The 19,532-nt window shown below is 42.2% G+C and overlaps 1 protein-coding gene across 1 annotated transcript in view; it reads left to right on the forward strand.

The window, feature by feature from the left end:
• LOC146867871 (elastase-1-like) overlaps positions 1 to 19,532 on the forward strand; it is a 75,271-nt gene that overhangs the window by 42,029 nt on the left and 13,710 nt on the right. Inside the window, exons 2-4 of the mRNA XM_085608584.1 lie at positions 5,006 to 5,115; positions 10,787 to 10,881; positions 16,869 to 17,149. Of these exons, the coding sequence (XP_085464710.1) occupies positions 5,006 to 5,115; positions 10,787 to 10,881; positions 16,869 to 17,149 (486 nt within the window). The remainder of the gene's footprint in view (positions 1 to 5,005; positions 5,116 to 10,786; positions 10,882 to 16,868; positions 17,150 to 19,532) is intronic.

Raw genomic sequence — 19,532 nt, forward strand, 5'->3', positions numbered from 1 at the left:
TTCAAAGTATGAGTCAGTTTCTTGCTTAAGCTGTTTAATAATCTCAGGATCTGAGAAGATGGTACGATCTACTGTCCACCTCATGCTTAGGGAACTATCCCTCAGTTGTATTGTAATCTGGACAGCTGAATGGTCCGAAAGATGTGCTGGGATATGTACCACCTTCAATGTTCTATCAACTAGACCCTGGTCAACCAGTAAATAGTCAATCCTTGATTGTATGCCCAATTTTTTATTTTTGAATGTAAAACTGTGTTGCTTATCACCCTTCTTCTTCCATATATCAGCTAGACTTAGATCCTTCATGCATAATCCTAACCAGTCCCTCATTTTTGGCAGGCTAGTTTGTCTACCTCGAGGAAGCCGGTCCACCTTAGGGTTAATAATAATATTAAAATCCCCTCCTAAAATTATTGGGGTAGTTGCTGAGAGTAATTGTGTATATAAGGATTGTAGGGGAGCTGGATCGTCTATATTTGGGCCGTAGTATCCTGCGACCATGAAAATGTCGCTAAATATCCTTACTTTGGCTACTGCCCATCTACCCTTTGGGTCAGTTTCCGCTAGCTCCACCCTTGCTTTTAGTGACTTTTTGAATAAAATGGCAACCCCCTTAGTAACACACTCTTGATTTGTGCATATATATGTATCAACCCAGTGTAGTTTTTTTATAATCTCCTCCCATTCTTTTTTTAACAGGTGAGTCTCTCGGAGTATTATAATCTCACTATCTATTGTCTTCAAATACTCTAATATTCTCCTCCTCCTACCTTTTGTACGTAAACCATTGACATTCCATGATGTTATTTTCACGTATTTCAGATCTTTTTTCATTTCTTTTTATTTTTTGTTTGACCTTCCCAACTCCGACTGCTGGCTCCCGATTATTGCGATCCATGTTGGATTATAAAATAAAAAAAAAAAAATAAATACGTGAAAGTGGTTTTTTTTGTGAGCGCAGGTGGGGGCATGTTGGGGAAAGGTTTAAAGCAACATGAGGGAGTGTAGAAGCACCCAGGGGAGAGAATGACATGGAGAATGTGGGAGTTGAAGAGAAGCCTACATTGGAGACACCGATAAATGACATGCAGTCTAAAGGAGTGCTTCACCAAAACAAAAATAGTTCCTGGAGAGCGAGCACATGTAGAAGAGTAAAAGTTGCCAAACAGAGAGATGATAAAGAGGCTATTCTCCATGAGAGGGGAAAACACAAGCTGGATGTGCAAAAACAAATAAAGGCAGAGAATAGAAAGCAAGCAAATGTGACAAAAGGCAAAGCCAATGGTAAGGAATGGGCGGAATATATTTCTAGGTAAGCTTGTGTCGTGTGACCAATAGGTCTTTCGCAACCACACAGCCTTACTGTCAGGTAGGGTTCAATCTGAAAAGAGGCAAGAGGCCCAGTTCCTACTTTCACATGATAAAAGATTAACAAACAGAGGACCATTGCTAAATTTGGTACTGGAGTTGTTGGCGGTGGTCATCGACACTCATTTTCGGGGACTAGGCCTTACTTTTCATCATCACATTTTGGCCCAGAGCAAGACAGAAAGGCAGAGAATGTGTAAGAGAGGTGTAAGAGAAAGAGAAAGAGAACAAGCATTTGCAATGCAATAGGTCTCGCATTTGCGCGAATTTGAGCTATTGGCATTGTAAATGATAATGCCTTTTATTTTTGTTTTGGTTTGTAAAGAATAAATAAAAGGCATTGTCATTTACAATGCCAATGGCTTAAACTCTCGCAAGTGCAAGACCTATTGCATTGCTTGTTTATTTCAGCCAGACCTCTTAGGGAACACCACGAGGGCACTGTACAACTAATAACATCACTGCTCAAAGGTCATTCAGTGTGCCAGTAACGGAAAAGAATATGTAATGTCTACATGATACGAATCCTAGGGAATGCTGGACTCTATCTGCCATCATTTAAGTACCTGACCTTTGAACTTCTGAGCTTGTAATGAAAGTGTTACACGAGAGACCGTCCTTAACCCTCACCCCGCCCAATACAGATGTACATGTCTCACTATTTCTTGTGCTAGGCAAGACCTAACAAGAGGGGATGATTTTACAAGCTAGAGAGGAGCTCTGGAATCCTCCTTAAATATTTGCTTCTTTCATATTGAACTAGAGGTTGTGTTTAGTCCCCTGTACACCCTTCAAGCACTCATTTGTGAACAGTTGACCACATCAACGATTCCCAGCCATGCGAACAGGGCAAGGTGAATCCTCCCCCAGACTGCTCTGATTGAACACTCAAGAGCTCTCTCCACTTACCCAGGGTAGGTAAACCCGAACAGCAAGTGGTCGCCTTAGAGACGACCATGAGGGATTTGATGGCCTCTGTATCCGTCACACCTGAAAGAGGAGCAACAGAGTCAGGCTGTATTACAGTGAGTACGGTGTGTGTGCGCGACGCGCAAAGAGCAGTAACCCTCAGGATGTGCAGTGCTGCACAGCAGAGCTAGTAGCAGGCCAGAATTAGGATATGCTTGTCACTGCGATCAATGAATATCAAGGAAGGAAAGCACTGCCCATAAAACACATAAGAGAAGCGTTGGAGAAGAAGAGTTGAAGAAGAGTTGAAACCCTGGACAGATATGCAACAGCGGAGAGGGGGTAAAGTTGCGTACTAGCCAAAGGGTACCGTCATTTTGGCGATCGTACATATCCCACTTGCAGCTGCAGGTCGCATGTTTGCAGAAAAAAGCGATTGGATGACTAAAGGGAATGCAAAGCAAAATGGGCGGCCTTGAATCCATACCTGGCATGGCGATGGTGGAGACGGCGACCAGCACGGAGGTGGCCGTGTACCCAGCGCCAGAGATGCAGCTCGGCATGTTGGTGACAAAGGAACGTCCCAGGCGATTGCCGATAATCCTGGTTTGGTTTCGGAAGAAATTGAATGTTGCTGAAAAATAAACAGAGGACAATATAAAAGTTAGAAAAAACTTCGTTGGGAGGCGATATAGCTTAAAATTCGCCGCCACCTGATGAGAAGAACGGGATTAATCAGGCCCACGATATGAAAAGAGTGCTGACAAACTAATTGTATACGACTGTGGGAGTAATGTAAGCGGAAGTGAGTAGTAATCTTTAAATATACACTTAGTTTCTTTCTCATTTGATCGTGCTCTTTCAAGCCACTTTGCGCATCGAGATCGGTGTGTACTGTGAACAGACATCAGTGAATAATGAAGGGCAACTTGTATCTAGAAAGCTGGCTTTTCTAACAGATTTCTGTAGCTGTCTGCACATCACCATGTCTTGTGTCAGCTAGACATACGGCCACTCTACATAGAAGGGTGTCCATAAGATGTAGTCTCCAAGTGCATACATAAGCAAGCCTAGTAGCGCCCTCCCCAATACTTTCACTTCACTCCTGTCCCTGGATGAGGAAATTACTCCGAAGGATGGAACGCTGAGTGAACCCTGCCAGAATTAGTATACACAGTTCAGCAGCGCGCGCTTCCGCCCACCGGGATATGTTGTTTACTGTCACCCACCTGTACATCATGTTATAAACACGGAATCTTATGACGTGCCCTGACCAACCGCTATATATAACGTTGCATGACCGCTACATAAGTTGGGGAAGAGGAAGTGTGGTAGGTGCAGTAAGACGGTACTACAATCTGGCAGTGGCTTCAACACCTCTTGCTCTGATGACTGGGGCTCGACGCCCGCGGCCCTCACATTCAACTCGGGCGGCGGCAGAACAGCAGTGTGTCATCTTCCGTGGTGAAAAGAACACTTCTCATGATGTGACGGCATATAAAACTGCACGATAGACCAAAGGGCGGCTTTAGTTTGCCCGTATTCACAGGGCGAATGGAATATCTGTAATTATAGAAGTAGAGGGGGGATACAATTAATATGTTGTTGCTTGAAAAAGAGCTGCAAGAACTTGGCATACAGGTCATGACTAAAAAAAACTTGCAGGATCAGAGTTTACTCTGAATGCTTTTTGCTGCTGCCTTAAGCACTCATATATTAGATATGGACACAAGACAACGTTTCCACGTTTTATAACGGTTTTACACGCGTCCATTACTCGCCATTTAATTGTTTCACTTCTGTGCATTTTAAAAACTAGAAAGGGATCTTGTATTAGAGTAACCGTTTAAATGCCTGAGTATAGCAATGTATAATGCCAGCGTGTTTCAATCTTGAAGTCAACAGTACAGGGTGCATAAGAGACGACGGATGGGGGGAATGTGTGAGAGGCCGCTTGAGCCTGGAGCTGCCGGCCTACAGTGCACTGTCCCACAGGTCAAGAGTTTGAGGGTCACACTTCATCTTTTAAACAAGCATTGGCCGCGCAGCAGTAAAAGTAACGCCGTGCGGCTGTAAAAGCGAAAGTCATCGCGATCGCTCTGAAAGAGAAAGTGATCGCGATGACGCGCTAAAGCACAGTTTTCAAAGTGCTGCTGGCGGCCGGCTGCGCGCGTGCACGATCGCGTGAACGCAAGCGCTAGGCCAGCCAGCAGCACTTTGAAAATCCCACATACAAAATGTCTCTCCGAGCCAGCGCATGCGCTGGGCTCAGCGAGACCTAAAAACACTGACAGATTGGGGAAGCAGACACGAAAAATTGAGTTTCAAGAGTGACATAAAGACAGAACATGTGGGGTTGTATAAGAAAGAAGCATGAAGCGCAATCAGAACTAGGCAGTCTTTCGTGTTTGGCAACCTAGGCTTCAGCAACGTTGGCAGGGGCCTCCTGAGAAAATCAATAGCCACCTGCGCTTTTTTTTTGTAGCAAACTGAGCACTGCCCAGGACACTGTTTTTGGTTTTTTTTGTCTTTTTTTCAAAGTTTATTCAGGACAGTGCTTTATAAAGTAAGAAAATCTAATACACATTAGCAAGCGAAATGGCAGACATGGTGCTGTAAAAGGGTGCGAAGTAGACATTCTTTTCTATTTTAAGGCTGCATTCATACAAAAATCAATGCCTGTAAGAACAGTGGGCTGGCTGACTGGAAGTTCTCTCTCTCTTTGCAGACTGGCCAGCGGACTGTGGAATAACATACTTCCAGCCCAACACTGCTGGGCGGATCGTGTCTGGCAATGAAGCGCGGCCGTACTCATGGCCATGGCAGGTGTCCTTGCAGGTAAAGTGTATATAGCTCACCTGGTACTCAAGTAAACATTTTTTGTCTTCAAACATAGCATGTTTCTTCATTTAAGTTCAAAGAAGTCTTTATTGAAAAGAAAAAGGGTGTCTGTGTATAGTACATATTGTTAAACTCACATCAATACACTATAAGTCTGCTACATTGAAGGTACATGAATCAGACTTATTAATAAAAAATAGAAAAAGCAAAGTGAGATAAATGATACATAAAAGCCATTAGAATACAAAAGTTTTAAGAACATTTAGGGGAATCAAGGTAGTTTAAGAACTTGCTGCTGAGATGGTTGTAGCTGAGAACATCGTTTGGCGCTTGCATCAATATATATTGTGACGGGTGACCACAAGTCCAAACGTTTTGTTGCCATATGTATAGGATAGACAAAGGCAGTGTCCAACCTATGGTTATGGCAAACAGCATACCACCAGGCCCTATAAGAAATTTTTGTGGAATCTTTCCAATTAATGGTAATTTGTTGAAAGCAATCGCTAACAATAAATCAATAATTTTGACATTAAGTGTAACATTTTCCCAAATGGATGAAACACTACCTAAGAAAACATGAATAAAGGAAAAAGAAAATTTGGTATCAAAACTTAGATTGATTTGGGACCATACTTGTTTCCAGAAGGTATATACATATGGACAAGAAAATAACATATGAAATTGATCAGCATTTGAGGACGAACATGTCCAACAGGTATCTGGTATAGTTGAAAATCTTTTACTTAAAGTAGCCGGTGTTAGTAAGAGTCTGTAGTAAACAAAAAACACACTCATAAACTTTAAATATGATTGGTTGTTGGGTCTAGTTGCTTTATGCATTGCATTTTCAGCATTCTGGAATGACCTGATGTGTCTTGGGATCTGGAATGTAACAGCAGGGAAGTTCTGGAAGTGGCAGAAGCTGCCTGGTTGGTGATCCCTGTGAACCTCTAGACTTATGTTCCCATTAAGGACTCTTACCTTTACCTTCTGTTTTGTGGTGCACTTCATTTTACTGCTGACGAGGATAGGATGATATTGTGTGAAGGCATGATTTGCAGAGAGGATGTGAAAACAGGTGTTGCTGTTGGCTGATGATGGGCATATTGAAATGGGAGCAATGAAGAGAAGTATAGGTGAGGTTTTATGGTGACCAGGTTTGGAAAGAGAGAGAATGCACGGCATGCGCTGTTAGTCGAATTCGCAGATCGCCTATCATTTTGTCAAAACCGTGGTGGTTTACAGTCATGCTTGGAACAAGCTGGCTTTGGATGTGCCCAAATCTTTCAGTGTGTTAGGTGAAGAGCATAAGCATGCTGTAGTCATGGTTGATTACTATTCCTAGTGGCTGGAAGTGGGCTTTGTCAACTATTTGAGTTCTGAGGGGATAATTGACTTTATGAGAGATGTGCTGGCACATGCGGGTAATCCTGAAGAACTGGTGACTGACAATGGCTCCAAGCTTATTTCTGAAGATATGCAATTGTTCCCTAATCAACTGGCATTAAATATGCAATAATTTCCTTTTATCATTCTAGGGGTAATGGAGTGGTCAACTGCATCAACAAAGTAATCCAGGTTCATCAGAAATGAGTCCTAGTCAATTAAACATACTGGAAAGAATTGATGGAAAGCATGTTTTGGGGAGTGTGTGCTCTCCATTTGAGCACTGATGCGAAGCACTTAGAGTTTTTAAGAGGAAGAGTGGTAGGCACCTTGTTCAATAAAGAGTGAATGCAGAAGAAGATGATTGATGAGAGTGTTTGGGAGGAGTGAGTAACGTGAGTCACAAGTGCAAGGCAAGTACACAAGTACATAGAAAACAGATGTGTTGGTGTAAAAGTGGGTGTAGGTGATGTAGTGAGGATTAAAAACGTGGTATGGTCCCCTAAGGAGAATGTAGGTTCTGTTTACCTCGTACATTGCTCAAGATGGCGGGATGATGTGGTAGTTTTGGATCATTTCAGGGAGTCGAGCAAGAGCAGAGTTTCAATGATGCCGTGTAAAGCACTTGGAGGTGTGTGTACAAGGTAGAATAAGTATATGAAATTGGTAAGCAGGCAATACCTCGCTGCCAAGCCTGGAATAGGCTACCAAGGAATGAATATGTGACCGGTTGAACTGTGTTTCATCTGCATGTGAAATGTTTACCTTTTCTATTGCCATATAAATAGTTCACGCTTTGTTGCTCATGTGGGAAACGCTTTGGGTGGGTAAAGTAGTGTTAGAAAGGGGTATGTGTTAGGTCTAGTTCAGGCTTCTCCAACAAGTAGCTCGTAACCTACAGGTAGCTCTCCAGATTCCTAAAAGAAGCTCTCCTGTGTGCAGTCTAGATCCTACAATAGAAGTTTTTACTTGGTTGAATTATTAAAAGTTTACCAAAATAGAAAGCATGTATTATAGATGAAAATGTGTTTATTTTTAGAACTCATAAACTAATGCTTGGAGAAAAATGGCTGTATTTCCAAAATATATTTAAATCTGTAATTTGAGTAGTGTTGGTAAGACAGAATTGATTTTATGGCAGTTATGTATTATTCATATAGAGGCATTCCATATTGACAAAGCCTTCATTACATTACTGTTGGCAACCATGGCTGATGAACTGGGGTGATCACTGCTCATAATCTTGCATATGATGATCACTTATGCACTGATATGGTCATCATTACAACACTACTAATAAAAGTAGCTTGTGATGGTTTTGATTGTACAGAAGTGGCGCTTTTTACAGGAAAGGATGGAGACCTCTGGTCTAGTTGAATACTGCATAGAGGTTTCAGCATTCTGGTCTGGAACCTTATGAGGTAGCTTGATTTCTGGAATATATCAGTGAGGAGTCCCTCGAAGTGGTCTAGAATGCCTGTGTAAATCAGTAATTCTGCTTGCATAAATGGAATTCACTTTTATCCTGAGTGGTGTTGTGCAATTCATTTCAGTTGTGTATCTACAATGAATTGTGTAAAGGTATGGGTAAAAGCCCCATTTGACAGAATGCAGATTAATACATTCGTCAACATGGTTGCCTTCAAATTAGGGTGAGAATAGAAATGCAGGGGAGAAGGGGGCGGGACTAAGACATCTGAAGCTTCCTTTGCCAATTTAGACTTCCTCTCAAAACCAATAGCATGTTGCCAATGTATTCGTCGAACTGTCCTTTTTAAAGGCATAACTAGACTTTACTGTATTCTTTGAAAAGTTAAAGGTTTACAAATAACACACACAAATGAACTATATGGACTCCACCCTACTCCAAAGTCCCTTAGTTGCTCTGGCTCACCCATAAAATAATTTAAATTGTATATGCTGGATTTATTGCAACAAAGAAAGTAACAATGAGCAAAGATTTTAGATGCCTCCTTGAAGATGTTTATTTCAAATGTTTACCTCGCTTGCAATGTTTTTCACAGCATGTATGTACTGTGATAAAATGAAAACATTACTGAAGATTAGCCTTTGCCACATGTCTTGGTGGTGGCCACACTACAGTGCTTTAGCATTCTCAATGATTTTACATTTGATTTATAATGGGGAAGATGATGTCATTTTATTCGGCCGGATCAAACTATTCAGTGTGAGGGTGCAATGTGAGGGTGCGGAAGCTGCATGATAAAGTTCGATCATCAAAGATAGGGTTAGCTTGGAATGGTGGATGTAAAAAGGGGACCTGGTATCCTTAGTGGAAGGAGACCAGAGGACTGAGTCCGTAAATAATGCAGGCCAGCCATGTGTCATAAATTAAGGGCAACTGCAGCACCCCACAAATTAGTCGCAGCTGGCTGGCTCATTCAGCCAATGATCAACAGTTCCATCTCATTCAGTCTGCGTGTTAATAAATTATCTGCATAGAGCTTGCCACATCATCCCTGAAGCAGTATCATGAGTTTGATTAAATTACGATAAAGAAATCAATAGCGAAAAAAAGGGATGAAGGGAAAAAATATTTACTGGGTGAATGGCTTCCTTGTCAACAGGGAGGTGGAAGGCTGTGGCAGGCAAAATGAGGAAAGCTGCAAAGTGGATTACTGCTGTGGTAAACCTGATGCCCAGTGTCACTTTAGCAAGTGACACTGGGCATTAGATTTATCAGTAATCAGGAAAAACCTTTATTTATTTTGGGCATGGAAATAGGGAGGGGCTCGGCAGTGCAGTGCTCATGATGAAGGTGCACTGACACCCTACACTAGAAGAGCATCCCTAGTGATAGTGGAGAAGCTTGGACAGTAGGCAGAGAGATGCCAGTAACAGCTGTCATAAAACGGTATGGTAAAAATGTTGCATGATTGGATATTTGACACTAAGGTTTTTGTCAAGATGCATTTGACATACATTAATTTTTCATTAAGGCACTTGCCACAATCCCATGATCCTTGCCACACAGACTGCTAATGCTGGATTTGTGTATTGTTCACAAACAGTCTAGTTCTGTAACATGCATGAAATCACCATCATGTATGAGCAGTGATGGCAACCTCCATTGCAGATTTCAGAAAGACCTTTGCAAGACACAGGTGAGTGAGCACAGTGCAATACATATTTTACCTATACGAAAATGCAGAAAAACATTCGGGTCAGAATTTACAAACAAATGAACTTGCTTTGCTGTGATGTGTGAAACGGAGACAGCAGAACCATGCCATAGTTTCAAACAAAAGGCGCAATTCTGCTGTTTCCCTGTGCTGACACGCTTTTGGCTACCTTGCGCCAATGCAGACATGCTTGGCAATAGTACCACCATGCCAGCTTTGTGGTCACCTTGCACCAATGCAGGCATCCTTGGCAATAGTGCTACCATGCCAGCCTTATGGTCAGGTTAGTTTTTGTGCAGGAAGGTACACCTTCGGGCGCAAAAAATATCCTTGGAGGCTTTTTTCTCTTCCTATGTCTGCTGCAGAATGCAGCATACGTGCGAAGAGTAAATAAGAAGGAGAAAGAACTTTGTTTTTCCTCATTATGCAGCCTCAATTGCATCCTTTTGGCACAAACCCATGTCTTCAACTCCTTGTAAATATGGGTATGCCTCAAAATCTATATGTGAATGCAAGTGAATGCCCATGCACCACCTATATTACACCTCCGTGACACAAAGTAACGCAAGGCAGCATAATACGCTGTTACTGTTTTTTTTACAAAGCAATTCAAAATGACATTTGAGTTGCTTTGTAAATACCAAAATGGATTTTGCGTGGGGTCTGCGTCAAAATGTTAAGTAAACTTGATGCAAAATCCTTGTAAAACTGGGCCTCAACTTCTATTTAAAAACACATAAATACGTTAATGACTATTGGCAAAGACAATAGGTCTGACTTGCATTTTCAGTTGTAATGCAGACATAATAGCTACACGCACAGTAAAGAACTACTTTTAGCTGAATAACCAAAGCTTTAATGAAAATTCAATCAAAGAATAATGTTATCTTCCACTAACTGCTATGGGTTTGACTGACGGCCATCCAAGCAACGTCTCACACAAAAATTCAACAATATATTGGCTGAACCCACCTCAATCTTTCTGTATACTTTATTTTGTTGCTTTCTGAAGAATCGACAGCATTTTACACCAAAAAGCTAACTATGTCTGCAGATATAGCTAAAAGAATTACCAGTGTGTTTCTGCAATTTTGCATACGTTATCCTACACACTCAAACTTTTCTATTTTTTTAAGGTTCGGGCTAGAGGAAGTAAGAAGTATGTTCACGTATGTGGTGGGACTCTTATTCACAAAAACTGGGTACTCACTGCTGCTCACTGCTTCCAGAAGTAAGTTACCATATTAGAAGTACTAACCAATTGCTGGACTGGTAGCTGGGAGATACAAATTGGTCTTGGGCCATGCAGATGCCTCCTCATGCCTTACCTTTAGTCCACCTTCGAATACGCAAGGAAGAATGCAATAATTAGTCAGGGTTATTTATTATTGGAGATGGGAGAGTCCTCTGGACTAGCTGAACTTGTGTCTGTTCATAGGCTGAGGCTAAAATGTAATACATTGTTCTTAAATATGCCCTCTCTCTTACTGCCTTTAAATCTCTGTGTGTCTTTCAGTTCTCTTTCACTCTCTCTCTCGCTTTAATGTAGTGAGTTTCAATATGCCTTGGTTATCACAATATGAAACTATACCAGGTATTTTATTTTCAATTCAGGCCGGTGTTTCAAAGTAAATAAATGAAATATGAAAAATGGTACAATTTCGCTAGAAGTGGGCCTTTCAATGTCTATGCTGTTTCAATGTCCATATTTTTTTCAATGTGTTATTTGCTGTTTCCTGTACATGTTATAGGTTGATGCAGTTTTGTCTTTGGGAGCTGTCATAGCAGAAAGTGTAGTCATAAATATATGGTGAGACCTGGCAAAGGAAGCCATTTGTGCCCCCAGTCAGGTCAGCAAGAAACCCAGTGGGTACGAAACTACCCTCAGATCTGGTTTTGAGTGACCACACAGAAGGGAACTGCTCATTTTCCTGGCCAGACCTCTGGGGTTGCACAGAGGCTCTGCACATGAGTGGAAAGGTTTCTCCATCGTGAATTTTAGGAGTAAGGTGCACTGTGGGATAGTTTACAATAGGGCAAACACCAGCTGCTGAAAAAGTAATCAGGATTGCCCCTGGGAACATTTACCTAATTGGTTAGGGAGGAGCCAGTAGTTACCTCACCTCATCCACATGCTAGTGCCAGGCATAAATGTGGCTACCCTAGGCATCCTCCTCAGAACACTTTCTAGGCCTGAGAAAGATCAGAAGACCTGCTGTCTGTGGACTGAGAGGGGCCCTGAAAGGCAGGACCTGCTCTCTCTCTCTTGGACCAGGACAAAAAAGATGTGGAATCCAAAGGGACAATTGAATGACCTCCTGTGTGGCTACAAGAACACAATTAGCTGCGAGAGGCCTTTTTCCTGAGTGACTTGTACCAACGAGACCAGAACTACACCTTGCTGGTGACCTCTGCTGGAGTGAGTCTTGTTCCCTAAGTACTGTCTCTTAGGTCCAGGTAACCCTATAATTGACCCAGTGGAGCTGCTCCAGAAACCCCCAAAAGGTATCTCTGCTTTGTATTACATTAGGTAAGTTTGCAACACAAATCATGATTTGTGTTGGAAAGTAAATCACACCAGAACACTTTTTGTTGGGTTTATGTCACTTTTGCGGGGCAAATCCAACACAAAGTACAGTAAATCGGGTCCATCGTGTCTAGTTAAGTCACAACTAGCCATGTTTATGAGGTGCAGAGGAAGTACAGAATGATGCACAGTAGATAAGAGATGGTGAAGCTACTGTGTAAAGCCAAGAACTGAGAGTTGACTTTCTGAAAGAAAGTGTGGAAAGCATGAGAGGGTCAGTGGGGTACTCAGGATAGCTCCCTACACAGTTACTTTAGCAGTGTTCTGTAGGTTATAGGTATGGTAAAATGTTTGAAGAGACACACGTCCAATTTAACAAATTGTTTCAGAATACTTCTTACTCCTGACTGAAGAGACACATGCTCCATTCCAGTTTGATTTTAAAAGTAACACATTTAATGTAGGTGCTTACTTACTTTTTGGTTGCAAGGTGCAGAAATGGCTTGCAGATCAAGACTGGTAATTCTGCCACTTTGGCATTTTCTCTAATCGGATGCAGGCTAGGGTATGCTTTCAGCTATGACCCATTCATGCCTGCAAGAAACCATTCTATTTTCAGCACCCTGCAGAGTGGGGCTGGTTTGAACATTTTTGGCAGGGTCGATTTTGGTTTTCTGTCTTACCCTGCTGGTTATCATTTATCTCTCTTAGGTTTGTCATTTACAAATTAGCCAGGGTTTTATTATCAAGGGTGGAAACTTGAGGTTTATTAGTCAAGCAATAACATGTTTTCCCTCCTTTGCCTTCAAGTTTGACCTGTCGTTCACATAGTATTTCTCTTGACTGTTAGCCTAAATAATTCTGCTTGCAAGTTTATAATATTTGTAATAAGTGGAGTTGGAATTGGCTTACTCCTCACTAATACCGACATCGAAGGAGCAGATTGGAAATTGAATACTTTGTAAATCCAATAAAAGCCACCATTCTACATTAATGCTCAAGCTCAATGTATTTCTTAATACCCTTAGAACTGTGTCTTTGCTTTATATACAAACCATTCAGCAACTTTACAAAGATAGCAATTCATTACAAACGTTGAAATGACCACAACTTGTTAAATACTAATAATCAGTTCTCTATACTTGTTAAATACTAATAATCAGTTCCCTGCCCCTATGTTTTCTAAAGGATTCTAAAATGTCAGCATTATTATGTTTTCCAAAATCTCTAATATAACCTGTTAGACAGTGAGTCCTTTCATAATCGGTTGCAGCACACTCCAGTAAAAAATGCCCAAGAACTTCTTAGCTGAGAGAGCAAAGCCAGCACCTGTGTACAGCAGAGAGTGTCCCATTCTAGGAACCTACAACACCCATTAATGAGTGCTGGACAAAGTGAAAAAGCATCAATAGTCTTTACAAATCTGAATCCATTACAGTTCTGCAGTACATTGGTGGACGACACCCAGAGTTCATGAAAACAAACTTAAAATTTGATTTCTTGGAGTTAAGACCTCCAGTGTTATCCCCCCGCGGGTGGAGGACTGTGAATCAGATTTAGATTGGTGTCAGTGGGCGGAACAGGTGGTCTATCAAAGTAGAGGTTGCCCCCAGAAATGGGAAAAGGTGTGGGGCAATTGGCACGTTTTTTGGGGAAGATGTCGGGGATGGGATAAACACCGTTTTTTTGATGCGTTACAGACTGTGGCCTCAAGCTGTTAACAGTTATAAAAAAATCCACTCCAAATGTACAAATATGCCTTAATGATGATACTGTTTGCGCTAATCAACACGTATGCCAACAGATTGCTGCTATGCCGATACTGTGTTTACTGTATACTGAGCGCAGTTTAATAAAAAGAGTTAAACAAAAAAAGGTATCTAGTACTATCAGTATCAACATAACTTTCTTAATCAATTTTTCAAGAATCAAAGAAGATAATTTGCACTTATTAACAAAATCTATTAAGCCTAATTCCTCAGCCCAGCTATTAAAATGTTGCAAGAGGGGATTTGATTACAAGTTATCTGCTAGGGGCCCTAGTACAAAATACCTCTCACCCCTTATAATATGGCCTAATAATTGCAAACTCTGCTGAATTACAAGGTTCCTTGTGGGGCACAATCCCACCTCCAGTCTAGTAGCTTGGACTGGAATGCTATTAAGCAGCCACTTGATATTACTCAGCACGGTGCGCTCCTGCTTATCAACAGCCGTGGCCCGTGCACATAAGAGCGGTAGGGCGGTGGGGCCAAGTGGGGGGGGGATTTCGTCAGACGACGACTAGGGAAAATAAATTATTTATTTAATTTTCCCCGCGGTTGTTTGTCGAATCCCCCTCCAGCCCAACCCCACCTCTCTTACCTGCATGGGCCGCGGCTGCTTATTAATCTATTTAAAAGAAGGTTCCATCCAAATTGAAGAATGGGATCACTTTAGTGCTGTACGTTTTTAGTAGATTTTCCAGTGATTTCTTTCCTGTCTTCTGATTACATTTAAGGCTTCCAAAAATGATTATTTTTGCCATTGCCTCTTTAGCCTGTCTAAAGGGCCCCCAGCTCAAGTTGTGGTTGATTATCAAATCAAGATAATTCTCTTCAACCACAGCTTGGAGCACATAATCTCCATCTTTCCAGCAGAATTTCTTACAGTTATATTCGAAGTGTAAGATTTTACTCTTATTGTTGGAGGCCTTGTGGTATGTGGCTTAACAAGACCACACTATCACCATAAACCAGCTGGGAAAATGGGGGGCTCCAAATTTAGGTGAAAAGCCGTTCACATTCAAGAAAATGTCATGCATATCAGCACAATAAAATTAAACATTATTGCTACAAGCAGTCTTTCTTCACTGTTGTCCATTGGCTGTCTTACCGATTGCCCATGGATATCACTGCCCTTGTATCTTGACAAAGCAGTGACATTGGATTCAATAACTCATGGCAGAATTTCAGTTTGTAAATTTTCTGCAACAATCTTGAGCCATCTACATTATCAAACACAAGTTTGGCATTAAATAATGCGCAGCACAGCCAAGCACCTTTCTTGGCTCACAGAGACCATTCTACTACTGAGGCTAGCATTTCTATGGAACTTTATTGGGGTGATCAGGAGTGCAGAGTCATTGTCTACTCAGTCATGCAATTTGCTTAATATAATTCTGGCATACACCTTACTAGTAGGGCAGAGCATCGAGAATGTAATTATCAGGAGAATTCCCCAAACCCTTCCCAAAAATAGGAACTATGAAAATTCCTTCCCAAGCTTTAGGTATGACATTATGCCTGTTTACCAACAGGAGCAGTTTACTCAAAATCGTTGTACACAATTCAGCAAATCGCTGAGTTGCAATGAGCCCATCCATCCGACCAAGAGCATTTGATGGATTAATTGCTCTAATGGCCTCTTCATCTCTAGGAACTGTGAACCTGCCTGGGTTCCCTTACGTCAAGTCTGTACTGCTTCAGTGGATAGCTTACCCCATTGTAAAGGTCATAAACCTGCCTCATCCATTCTGATTGATTGCATTAATAGTTAATCTCCTTGCCACCTTTAAAGGGATTACTTGAGACAAGTGATCACTTTCTAATTGGCACCCTACTTCAAAGAACTTACCCAAAGAATATTTGTCAGCATCAACATAGGTGTATTCCATGACTACTTCTCCGTTACTAGTCAATCTATTAGCCATACTCAGAATGTCCCAATTAATTTGACTGTTCAATATTCTCAGGCTATTGTGGCATGATCAGCATACGTTCATTTTACTCCATGAATCAAGTAATAAGACCAGATCACAATCGGTCAATAATCAATACAATGTAATAAACTAGGAGACAATCCATCACCTTGGCATTGTAGTCGCCACTCAGGATGTAATTTTCATATTTGGTCATGGTCAAATGCATTATGTTTTCTAAATTACCTAGAATGATTTTAGCTTCCAAAGTAGGAGAAGGTGTTAACTACGAATAGGCTGTAATTGTTGTCCTCTCGGATGGCTATGTTATCAATTTTTTTTATCTAAGCATTCATCAAATTTGGTTGTAGGCTCTTCCCCAGAAGTACATACATGTGAAGAGATTGCTGTTAGTGGTGCGCCCTATGGTCGGACACATACACCCTTATTTGGAAACCATTGGGTTGCACTCTATCGGGGTATCAGAGCTCTTGACCCAGTTTCTTGTAGTAATATGCCTTTGAAGTTCTTCAGATATGAATGAGTATTAAATACAATACAATTAAATACTGCCACTGCCAGGTTCCAAGATGAGAGTCTGTGCTGATTGAGAACAAAGATGGGTGTAAGGGCTTTGGAAGCTTCAGTTCACATGCAGTGCAGCTCTCAGGCGTGAGTAATCCTGGACATTAGTATTATTCACCAGTGATGGAACTATAGCATGTATTGTCTCTTCCCTGTTTTGAGTCAGTTATTTAGTTATCTTGATTAAGTTACAACAGCAATTATCCTCCCATGTGTTACTGCAAATTGTAACCTCATTAAACTCCCTTGCTTCCTATGTGACACACAACTGACCAAAAAATATACTTTTAGTACTGAAATGACTAACTTAGAATAGGGTATTTTAGTATTAGTTTTGTGGTTTCATGAATGACCAGTTTACCAGGTCTCCTGTCTTTGTGTGGTGCTAACCTGATTTTTGTTTTAACAATATTCACTCTTTCATCAGGGGAAAAGCAGAAGATGCTGCAAACTGGCGAATTGTCTTGGGGAAGCATAACCTCAACATGACCGAACCCACAGAGAAAGCCTACCATGTCAAGCGTATCTACCGTCATGAGCGCTTTCTCTACCCCCACCAGAATGAGCTGGATTACGATGTAGCCTTGGTCAAGCCAATAGGAGACATCATGGCCAACCACTTCATCCACTATGCCTGCTTACCAAGAAGAGAGAACATTCTCCGCCCAGGCCATTTCTGCTGGGTGACTGGTTGGGGGGACACAAGAGGTATCAGTCATGTGTGGCCAGAGATAATAGCTCGTTATATATTATGCCACGTGGAATAAGTAACAATACTACTAGCAAGTACTGATAATTCACTACTATAACAGCGTTGGAAAGACGCTCCTCTGGCTGCTTTCCTGCTCCTCTTCTGGGTCTTCATAGACCCGTTAACTCCCTATCACTGTATGGGTGTGTGTGTGTGTCTTTCCATGTGTGTGCTTGTGTATGTATAACTATGTTTATCTGTGTTTGAGGGAGAAGGGCTGGTTATTTCCAAACCTCTATGCTGTTTGCTATCCATTGAATGTTTCAAGTGGCTAGAATGAGAGGGGCTGACATTTCATGCAGGCCCCTCTGTCACCAACTCTGGAGCAGTGTATTTCTCTTGTTGGTTGTGGGAAACTGCCTCTTTATATGATATACCAAAATGAGGTGTATCGTGCAAAGAGTCCAGGGGTTCCCTTATGAATGGACAGGTGCTTGCTCTAGCAATCCCAAGGTGCTCATCTAGGGGTTAGTGTGGTTGAGCAACTTTAGACTTATCAAAGAGGAGTGTTAGACATCTGCAAATACACTCAATAGTCAATAAATGATGCACATGACTCAATAAGGAGATCCACACCAATGTATAACAATAACACATATCTTTGTATATATTTTAAGGCAATGGAATTAATATGATCAGGTAAGTTCTTTTTTCAAGAGAACGTTGTTGACACTTAGTGCATTTTTCAGAAGCTTCAATGTTATCCTACAGGGGGAAAAACAAGTACGGCATTCAGGTACAGTACAGTGACTTAAAATACCAATACCTTGGACTTAAGATGAGTTTGGGGCCAGGTCCAAGGCAGCACCAGCAGCTCACCTTCAGCAGCACTAGAGAGGCCGGGTGCAATACAGGGTCGGGTGCCCAAAGTTAGTCTATGGGGATCAGTCTTCTTGAAAAGAGGCTGCAGGTTTTGATTGGGAGGCCAGTCTGATTAAACCAAGCAAAGGGCTCAAGTCTTGCGATTCTAGGAGTTGTGGGGACACCGAAGGTCCTCCCCTCCTCACGCTGGGGTGGCCAGAGGGTCTTTGAGGTGTCAGGTTTCTTTGTCCAGGAGCACCCGCGGTTGAGGGGGCCGCCAGACAGAGGCTGCAGGCGACGTGGAAGAGTTCAGGAGGGGTGATCCCAAGGTGGACTTTGTCTCTTGAAGGCTTGGGAACCACGCTGACCTGTTGGCCCACTTTGACTGGGGGGCTTGGGTTCAGTGGTGCTTGGCTGTGTCGGGTTTTGGTGATTCCGGAGTCCTCGTGGTTCTTCTTGGAGTGCCTGCAGGATGCAGGAGAGCAGTTCAGCTGCTCCACAAGAGTTCTCCCAGGCTTTGGAGACATGACAGCTTGCAGGACGAGACCTATTTGGCAGCATTCACTGGGGAACAGCAGACAGACTGGCAGGGCAGGTGCCAAGTAGGTTGCTCTTCTTCAGTCTTTGCTTCCACAGCGCTTCAGTGCCCTCCTTCTTTGTAGGTCATCAGGATCTGCGTTTCTGGTGCCAGGGGCTTCCCTAAATATTGAATTTAGGGGAGTTAGGGGAGTCAATGGGCTACTTACCCCTGGGGTCCCTTAGCCCCCTATTTGACCTTTTCCTGTGGGAAGTGGGCGCAACTCTGCCCGAGGTTCCTAAGTTTGCCATCACCAAGATGGCTAACTCTGAAAAGTCAACCCCACTTCAGGTAGCCCACCTTAGGGGTTGTACTGGCCTGATAGTGGACACCCCTATCTGACTAGCTAATGTTCCCGCCTGTTCAGGAATCAAAGGGTCTGGACAAAGGGGGTCGGCTTTCTCTCGTTTAAGAGAAACCAGATTTGGAATGCTAATCTGCTGGTCATCCTGTGAGAGGGGTTGTAAACACCCTCTGCTCGGGCAGGCTTTGTTTGTGGCCTCCTGAGAGCAAAGACCCTCACTTGGGGGTCAGAAACTTGTCACAGGTGGCAGGCTGTCGAAAACCAGTCAGTCAGCACACCAGTAGCCAGTAGGTTTTCAAGAGGCACCTTTAAGGTGCCTTCTGGGTGCATGTATAATAAATCCATCACTGCCATCAATGTGGGTTTACTAATACAAGATGTTTGATACCACAAGAAGCAAAGCTGGCAGTAAAAGAGGCGCAGTTTCTGCCATCCTTGCTTCTCGTAAGCAACTAATATAATTACAAAGTGTGAGTTTACGCACCGTTTGCAGGATTTCAAAACACATAAATAAAAGGCATTGTCATTTACAATGCCAACGGCTCAAACTCTTGCAAAAGCGAGACTTATTGCATTTCAAATGTTTGTTTGTTGTGGGTCCAGGGCCTGTTTCAAGCTCTATTTTAATGTTAGAGGTGGGAGGACAAAAGTAATTTCC

This window comes from Triturus cristatus, chromosome 1_2, assembly GCF_964204655.1.
Source record: "Triturus cristatus chromosome 1_2, aTriCri1.1, whole genome shotgun sequence".
Lineage (NCBI taxonomy): Eukaryota > Metazoa > Chordata > Amphibia > Caudata > Salamandridae > Triturus > Triturus cristatus.